The sequence below is a fragment of the Haliotis rubra genome, unplaced genomic scaffold, assembly GCF_003918875.1.
Source record: "Haliotis rubra isolate DU_JTF1 unplaced genomic scaffold, ASM391887v1 Scf31, whole genome shotgun sequence".
Classification (NCBI taxonomy): domain Eukaryota; kingdom Metazoa; phylum Mollusca; class Gastropoda; order Lepetellida; family Haliotidae; genus Haliotis; species Haliotis rubra.
This window is the reverse complement of record NW_025766980.1, coordinates 1,576,896-1,586,764: the sequence shown is the minus strand read 5'-3', so window position 1 is coordinate 1,586,764 and position 9,869 is coordinate 1,576,896. Positions and strand designations below refer to the sequence as shown.

The window sequence follows — 9,869 nt, the reverse complement described above, 5'->3', positions numbered from 1 at the left end:
AATAAGCTATATGCCCTTATGATTACGTCATCTGAAAGGGGTGTGTGTAGTGTCTCCAAAACAAGCTCTTTCAATCAACATGAAGGGGTGGGGAGTCACTTTAACAAGCGATTGTAATTTCAAATTGCTTTTTTATAAACTTTAATATCTAAGTGTGATTCTAGGGGACTTCTATCAATTTCAAACACACAAAATATTTCTTGCATATTTTATTTCCTGACGTTTTTGATGCATTTATTGTAGATTTTGCGTTTTTGGGGTACCAAGATGAAAGGTCAAACAAAATGGGGATCGTGAGACTGGAACATAGCAAAACCAAATTGCTTGAGCTTGTCAGATAATATGTAGAAAAATAAAACATAAAAATAACTGCATTTGTATCGTTTTCTTGGTGATTCTACATACTTTTTGATCGCCCCTCGTACATGTATACAATGCATCTTAATGCACAGGGATGCATTAATTAACAGCGACATGATCTGCTAATTGTGTAACATTTGTTACATTTCCTACATATAACATTCGTTACACGTCCCCTAACATTTGTAACATTTTATTAATGGTATTTCGTATTCAAGGACAGTTATGTAAATAATTTTTTTATGTAAACGTATATCCTGATTTGGAAAGTAACCAAAACGAACTAAAACGTAAACAACCGTTCATCGGTTTCAGTAGTTGAACAGAAGGTCAAATGCATAATATCATTACCAGTAATACATCAGGCGGAAAGGTTTTATGTAATGAGACTAAAGTTATGAAACATATTGGTCCAAGGGAGGAAACTCTAACTGTTTACGACATACAACATTGCAATAACTTTCAATAGGTATTCTTGCTTTTACTCTGGATATCTTCACAATCGTTTTTAAAAGTGTTCTTGTATGTATGTATTATAATACTTCTGATGGGAATATCTTTTCGTGCCGGGTATATATCAACAAGCCGTCATCTCATCTAACAATAACAATGGCGGCCTACACAAGCTCCAGACGTGTGTTGGCAGCAGGTAAACAAAACTTTGGGGTTATCAGTGATGCATGTGATGCATATGGCATGAATATGTTAAATACTGACAGACAAAATATTTCGTTGTGTAAAACACGCCATTTGTAATTAACTTTATCATGAAAATGACGAGCTTGCTCTAAGAATTCTTCCTGTTACGAACAGTGTTTTGCTGTGTGAATACCGGTCAAAGTCCAATGACAATGACAAGTAGACGTGACAGAATACAGCGTCTTGTGTCGAAGTCCTTGATTTTATTAGGGAAATATTTTCTCGCCTTTTTCTATCTACCTCGATTTAATTCCTTATAGCATGAAAGTCCACATGCTCATTTATAACTGAAAGTTGCATACATAACATTTATGAAACACAAAGTAAAGACACAAAAACCTATTATTACACAATGCCATTTAGAAAGTGGTCAAATGTAACATATGTTATTTTTGGGATTACACTTTCTCAGTAAAGTACAAATTCTAGTACTATTTGAGTTGAGCCCCATCCGGGATTCGAACTCACACCCTCAGAGTCAGGCACCTAATTGCCAGCACACAAAGCCGTGCCAATTAGCACTTACCCAGATAGCATTTGGACGTTGACCCAACGTTGGCAATATTGGCAAAACCATTGCCAACATTGGTTCAACGTCTGAATGCTATCTGGGTATCAGAGGGGTACACAAAGTCTGCAGTCTAGACTACCAGGTGTCTGACTGCCATTTGTTGTGGAAGTCGCGGTAGCTGAGCGGGTTAGGCGGCTGTTTTTGTGTGCTGGCGATTAGGTGCCTGACTCTGAGGGTGTGAGTTCGAATCCCGGATGGGTCTCAACTCAAAAAGTACTAGAATTTGTACTTTACTAAGAGAGTGTAATCCCAAATTTAACATATGTTACACAAAAACCTATTATGTACTAATAATGTAGCTGATTTTGTATTAGCGGGTACGTGCAGGACGGAAATGAAGATGCAAGACGGAAATGAACTACACTTGGTACTGGCCTCATACTCATAGATATTAAGGTGACAGTAATTAGGCACAGATACCTGTTTCACAAAGCGATTATAGCCCTATGGAAGTCATTAGTCCACTAAAAGTATCAGAGTGACAATCGCTTAGCACCATTATCACATTGTGGAAGTGGCCAGTGCTCAGTGTAGTACCAATGGTCCCTAGGTTTGGCACCACCTGCTAGTCAAAGAACCCTCTCTGCAATCCTAAGAGTTATGTCTGTGCTGTAGGTTTGATGAATATGATTGTGGTTCAAGATATAGGCGTCATAACTTGAACTTTTGATAGTGATAGCAGAGTGGACCAGAAAAAACCCCACCACATCTCGCGTGCAGCCTCTCATCACCTGTATGAAACATACCAGTGTGTGTGTTTTCAAAATTAACACAACGTTTGCTTTCATCTGTATGTTCTGAAAGTATGCTTCAAACTGCTTTTGTATACATCAATGTTTCAACCAGCATGTTTTACTTTTACATCGTCAATATCTCATAAGTGGGTGTTATTTTTGTTGCCTGTGGCAGCATTAAAACCACCACAGAAGAGAACATGGGGAAGAAGTGAAATTAGACCAATGTTCTTCTACTGAATCAGTTCTCTTATTGTGAAATGTGGAGCCTGCTGTACTTGTTTTACAAAACAACATGAAAGCACAGTTTAAATATAACACTGATTTTGAAATTGTTAAACTTCAGTGCATTTGGTTACCAGGTAGCCATTTTAAGCCAAGCCTAAGAAGTCTCAGTTAAAGGTCACATGCAACGTAAAACACAACTTTGCAGATTCTGATACCTTTCGGTATGGACTTACCGAAACAAAGCGTCAAAAATGCAAATTCAACTTATAAAGTTGAAAAATAACGCGTTGAAAAAAAACACGCGAAATCGGAGTTCAAACGTTTCACTAATTTTCCCAGACTTTTCTGGGGAATCACGGGTTTCAACAGCTGGGCTGCTCATAGCATGTGCGCCCAGTGAAATAGGTTGGCTTAACTTGGAGGCGGGCTGTCTGGTGAATACGGTGAAGGCTTTGGTGTGAGCTATTTTTCATAATGTTTTGTTGATTATCTATTTCATTTGTCTATTTCACCACACGTTCTTCTTACGAGGCACTTTCTCAGTTCGATACTTAAAAGCAATGTCATTATTTAGCGTTGACAGATTTCTATCTGTGATATAGATATGTCGCTGTCACAGACAAAACTCAATGTCTTCTTTATTGACACCTGTGTGTCTGCCTGCCTGTCTGCTAATGACAATATTCAATACACAACTCGCGATCACTGACCACATGCAATTTGAACTTAACACCAATCGGGCTATTGCATTGATTTATGGCCCGAGTTAGGTCTCTGTCACATTATGTAATTACACAGACAGGCAGGTGTGATATTTGAACCCATGACATGTTATGATGTCTGTTGATTGCAAAATGTTATACACAAAAATGAGCATGTATTTATAAACCCAACTTTTCTATATATACACACCGTGAAGGTGGCATCTGCTAATGAACCAGCCGTTAAGCACCAGCTCTGACTGGGTTCGGTATCCGGCTGCCGTTTCGAGAGGAGGTAAACCCAAGTACAAAATATTGCACTTTTGATTTGCGATTATCAGCTAATAATTTTGTTTATTTGTTTTTCATAATCAGCAATGCATATTATATGTCATGAAGAAGTGATACTTTAAGTATACAATATCTAACGATTGGTAGAAGACAATAAAGTCACAGTCATGGAATATTTTATCTATGCCACAAGTGACCATGACAGCTATGACAAATGTTTATCATTGTTAGAGTTATTTGCATTCCTCTGTCCTTTACTTTTCAGTGTCTGTCAGTACATGGTTCAGTTAACAGCTCACTGTTCACTGATACCAATCAGTATTTTATATTTTAGTTTCCAGTGGCGTTAGTCTTCAGAAACTCCTATATACTTGAGTGTGGTTTAAGTTTTCAGTACTTCAATCTTGTCATCAGATAGCTGTAAGTTAGCGATGGGTGTCCTGAGTTTAGAGTTATCCTGATGATGGGCACCAAGTCAGTGTGCATGGATGGTGTCATCACTCACCCATGGCTTGGTCTGTGTGTCAGTTAACATCTTTAACCCTAGGTTTGTGTATTGTTCAACATTTGTTGTACCATTGTTGTGTTCAAATATGTTATCATGATTTTGACAATGCTCCCACATTACCCTAAGTCAGTCAAGAAAATAATGTTCAGTACTTAAACTGATCTGAGAAATCTAGCTTTCAGCACAGAAAGCATGTTTAACAGCATATCAAGTGATCCCTAGAAACAGGTTCTGCTCCCTTACTTCTAACTGTATCATGTCTGTCATCATAGTTTGCAAAATAGGTGCCTCTTATTTCTGTTACATTTGAACCATGGACCTATTAAATCTTTATCTTTGACATTAGAGTTGTAGTAGTGACCCACTGGCCATGGTAACTTTCATCTTCAGACATTATCAGTGTTTGAAAAAGCTGTCCTCCTGAATACCAGAGACAGGTTCAATTTGAGTCAGGCTTGTAAAAATTGAAAGTTTGCTGTCAAACGGACAGGTTGATACACAATTATATCTCTAGGCTTCATATTAAGTACGGGGCAGTGGGGTAGCCTGGTGGTTAAAGCGTTTGGTAGCACGCCGAAGACCCGGGTTTGATTCCCCACATGGGTACAATGTGTGAAGCCCATTTCTGGTGTCCCCAGCCGTGATATTGCTGGAATATTGCTAAAAGCGGCGTAAAACCACACTCACTCACTCACTCATATTAAGTACCCTCAGTGACACTGGCGTGTGCTTATTTATAAACTTGATGTGGGTCCAATGTGTCAAAGGTTGTCAGCTTGTGAAATTTGTGTATTTAAATAAATCTACTCAAACATGTATTTTCTTCTGTTTATTAAAGAATAGAACTACACAGTGTTGACAGGACTGGGTGGTTTACAGTGGGGAAGGCAGATCTTAAAAGTTAAGAGCCCTGTGGTCTGGTACAATCTTTTGGGGAGTTCCATAGGCTGGTGGTATTGAAAAGCTGTTTGCAATACATAATGATAAAGACAGTTTTAAAGTTTTCAGCCAGTTGTTTTGCAAACATAAACATGATGAACTTTCCTTCCCCATGTCCAACATTTTGAGTACATGATGATTCTGACATCAGACAATGACACTGTGCTTATTTTAGGTGGGATCAAGTTTTATTGAACTAAACATGTTGACATTGAAAAACAGCAACACAATGCTAACTAATTAATTGATCAATAGGATGAAATGATCCAGTCATGATTTTTAAACCATTTCCTTCCTAATCTCAAACATGTTTCATTCACCTGGGATCTATCACTTCAGATGTTAAAACTGACAGGTGGGTTTTATCATTTTTCTTGTATAGTGGGGGGCTCGCAGTGGGGTGAATCCAATGGTTAAATGTGTGAAGCCCATTTCTTGTGTCCCCGCCGTGATATTGCAGGAATATTGCTAAAATCGTAACACCCCACATCAGGTACAATGTGTATAATGTGTGAATTGTATGTCCACTTCTGGTGTCCCCCGCCGTGATGTTGCTGGAATATTGCTAAAAGCTGCGTAACACCAACCTCAGTCAGTCAGTCAGTCTTGTATAATGTGACACATGTATGATATGTCCATTTCTGGTGTCCCCTGCCGTGATGTTGCTGGAATATTGCTAAAAGCGGCGTAAAACAAAACTCGGTCAGTCAGTCAGTCTTGTATAGTGTGACACATGTATTGTATGTCCATTTCAGCCCGTCTCCTGCGTCAGTGCTTGTACCAGAGTCATGCCTACTCCTCCCAGAGCACACCTCGCATCACCACACACTACTCCATCCATCCTCGAGACAAGGATCCGCGGTGGAAAGGTCAGACACATTCTTGATGACAGGTTCTCATTATCATGATTGTAGGTAACAGATGTTTGTGTCAGCATGTACATGTCGGATGCCAGGTGTGTCAGTGTTCCTGTTACAAAGCTAAGGAAATTTACGAAATGTTTCTCGTACTTTGGCTTGCTACTTAAGTCCTGCATGCCAGAGGAATACCATGTCTGGGTCAACTGACCCATTTATGATGTACGACATAGTGCCAGCTGATTGCAGCATTGGTATTATTAGCAACCACAAATAGGCAAACATCTAAACCTCTACTTGTTTGCATGTTGGCATGTTTATGTTTTGCCAACTTTAGCATCTTTAGTTTATCGTTTCATTACTTTCAAGACTGTCCAATCAAATTCTAATGGATTCCTTATCACAGTTGTCTAATATAAACACCCATCTTGCCTCTGACTATTGATAACTCAATATACTTTCCATGCTAATCATGTGTAGATTTTGTGGGGAAACATTCAGTGTGAAATGAAGCACTTGGCAAATTGTTTTAGTCAGATATAATCAGAATGATATGTCATCATGACCTAGAGGCATGGATTGATGTTCATGCTGTCAGTCACTTGGTTACTTCACCAAGAACTGATTATTCATCACCTCTGAACTGGAATATTTCTAGCAGCAGCATAAAGCATATTTCATATTTCACAAAAACACTGACATTTCCCTCAATTTTCTCCTGAAGATGTGGACATGGAACGTTTCTCAGATGAAGCTGATGTTGTGATCGTGGGTGGAGGGCCGTCAGGGTTGTCAGCAGCATGTCGCCTCAAACAGATGGCCAATGAGCAGGGGAAGGAACTCCGTGTGTGTTTGGTGGAGAAGGCAGCAGAAATTGGTTCGTCAGATAGTTTGTTTCTCTAAAATATATGTACAAAGTAAGTGACACCCCTGCATGTCATGTACAAAATCAGTGACCCACCCCCCTAGTACATGTGTACAAAATTGATTACCCCCCTACCTCCCCAGAACAAAATGGGTGATCCCCCCTTAAAATATCATCACCTCCCTCAGCCATGAATTATGAACAGTTCCTTACAGCTAAGCTTTTGTACTGTTAAAAGACAGCAGAACAGGTTCTAATCAAATATTTCTGATAAATATATTGTTGGCACAATCAGTACTGGAGTTCATGCTAGTCTCAGGCATGCAAAAACAATTTCACAAGGTATTAAAAGAAACATATTGTTCAACTTTCAGGTGGGCACATATTGTCTGGTGCCTGTGTAGAGCCTCATGCTATCAGTGAACTCTTCCCAGATTACCTTGAGAGAGGGGTGAGTTAACAACTGCTGCCTCAGGATTTAACCCCCCATACTATCAGATCTGTTCCCAAATCTTTGGTTGATTTCAAAGTCATGAGGGAGAGAAATTCTTAGCCAGGATCAATTATTTTATGGTCTACTTTTCATTAACTTGAATGTCCTTTCCTTACAATGCTGAATAACGTGATTCATATCTGAGTCAGTTGAACCAGTCAATTTAAGACACAGTGTATATGTAGTGTATGTTCTTGTTACGACTCTTGTGTCAATTTCAGGCTCCCTTCCACACACCTGTAAAAGAAGACTCGTTTGGTTACCTCACAGAGAAGGGGGGGCGCATCCCTATTCCAGTATTACCAGGTAATGATATGTCCTCAATTATGCAGGAGTTCTGGGCTTTGTGTCATTGAACAACTCAATAGTATACCATGATCACATATGGAAATTGGGTCAGTCACATTGATAAAATTCATTCTTGATGTCCGTGTCTGTGATATTGCTTATCAACTTTCACCTGTGCTCCAGATAGATGACATGTCAGGGTATTGTACACATGGAAACTAGTCAAATATGGATGGATTTGTGAGGGAACATGTCATTTCGTTTTAGCAGCAAGTGGATTTTCTCTCAATCTTGTATTGTTGCCTATCAACCCACTCGAACTGTCTTGTCTCAAGTTTATGATTCCATAAAGTTTAGTTAATCATAAACATCTGTATGTACAACACAAGGCCAACTCTACAAACAGGGAGTATGGTACTGATTGATTAAAAATAATATGTCCATGACTTGTCACTTTTGATAATGACTAGTACTGTACTCACAGGGTTGGTTTAAAATAATATGTCGTTTACTTGTCAGTACCATAGAAAACTTATCTGGAGCACTGCTCATCTTGTGTTTCTTAGTGATGATGTGTAGGTGTGTAGGTGATATTACAGTGGTTTGTTTCCAGGAATGCCCATCTATAACCATGGTAACTACATTGTCCGCCTCGGTAATGTGGTCAGGTGGCTTGGAGAACAAGCAGAGGAACTTGGGGTGGAGATCTACCCTGGATATGCTGCCAGCGAGGTCAGGATAACAGCTGTTGCAAACATGTTGTAGCAGTTACCTCCCTTGAAATGAAGTTGACTAATGAATTGAAATCAAATGTGATAGATAAATACATGTAGAGAGTGTGTGATTGTCATATGCAGGCTTACTTTCTTGAAGGATGTGAAGCTTCTGAGAAGGATGAGGTTTACAGGTTGTCAGTAACTTTACCATCGCTCACATCAAACCATGCATTTTCATACAGGTGCTGTTTCATGAAGATGGAAGTGTGAAGGGCATTGCAACAAATGACGTGGGCATCTTCAAAGATGGATCACCAAAAGTAAGGTGGATCAGGCATGATCTATTAATCATAGTAATATGGTAATAATATAATAATAATGTTTTTAATTCTTTTTCATAGAGATCTTCCTGAGGGTACACATATGCCTTTTCTGCGACTGAAAATGTGATGTGACAGTTGTAACAATGTTTTAATAAAAGATTGTACAATAAAAAAAAAGCTATTTTTATTTACTATACAACCCCCCACCACGTGGAGTTACCTTCCCACCACGCATGCATGGTAAACCAGGTAAGCAGCCTAGCCTAAATCATTATTCCTTCTGCTGTCACGCACCGTGTTCATACGTGCTGATTTGACTGGATTGAAGATACTGTATGTATCTTGTCTTTATTCATTCTTGAGAGCGTTTTATTGACTTTGCACTTGTTTGTGTCTTATTTTATGTGACTTATTGTTGTTATTTACACTTTTTGTCCCTGTGGTTTATGTACTTTTTTACTATTCCACGCGGCGTTGGCTGGGTTCCGTAAGGAGCTCAGCGCCCGGTCGGGCGGGGTGGATCTGACACATCTGGGGGGTTGGCTGCGGCCCGAGCCGGCTCGAGAGCGCCTCCCCCGGCAGCTTGATCCGGCCCGGCCGTGGGGATAATAGCCCCGGCACCTGGTTGCGGCCTAGCTTCACGCGCCAGGTCCATCACAGGTGCCTGGCGCCGGGATGCAGGGTTACCCCTGTCTTCGCCTGGTGCTCTGACTGGCGGTCGCCTATCGCCGACCAGCTCAGGGATACCTCGCGCCTGGCAGCCAGTCTGGGTTGCCGGGAAGCCTGTTGCGGCAGGTTCCTCTCGAGCGCCTCGGTGACCTGGCGCAGATTCCACCCGGCAGGGCGACTCGTTTCCTCGGGCCTCTTGACCTTTATAGTCTTTCTGGTTCAGCCTCTGGCGTATCCTCGGCGGTCTCTCAGGAGTATGAGAGATGCGGCGAGGATGGTGCCGAGGTGGATATGGAGGATGGTGAAGGGAGGGAGGAGGCGGAGGCGGAGTTCGATACTCCTTTGGCTCGTCTCTGCGGCAGGTTCGGGATGGGCTTGCGCCGGGATAAGATCGCTGAAGCCCTGCCTCAGGTGGCCGTTACCGTACAGGCGCCCGACCCAGCGGAGTTCGGCTCGGGGGAGGCTTTCAGCTTAGCCGGTCGCCCGAGGCGCGCCTCCGCATTCTGCCATCACTGGTGAGTGAGGTGGTCAATCCTCTCTTGACTGGTGCCTGCACGCGTTTTGATTTGCCCGGCGTCGGCAAGCTGTTCGAGCCGCCAGTGGTGGATGAGTGCGTCTTTTCGTCCG

At 41.2% G+C, this 9,869-nt stretch overlaps 1 protein-coding gene across 1 annotated transcript in view; it reads left to right on the top strand.

Annotated features, from left to right (window-relative positions):
• The first annotated feature begins 952 nt into the window (after positions 1-952).
• The window catches only part of LOC124283081 (electron transfer flavoprotein-ubiquinone oxidoreductase, mitochondrial-like), a 29,799-nt gene continuing 20,882 nt past the window's right edge, over positions 953-9,869 (top strand). The window contains 7 exon segments of the mRNA XM_046719104.1: positions 953-1,009; positions 5,787-5,900; positions 6,613-6,765; positions 7,128-7,204; positions 7,468-7,552; positions 8,148-8,266; positions 8,493-8,570. Of these exon segments, the coding sequence (XP_046575060.1) occupies positions 970-1,009; positions 5,787-5,900; positions 6,613-6,765; positions 7,128-7,204; positions 7,468-7,552; positions 8,148-8,266; positions 8,493-8,570 (666 nt within the window). The 5' untranslated portion in view covers positions 953-969.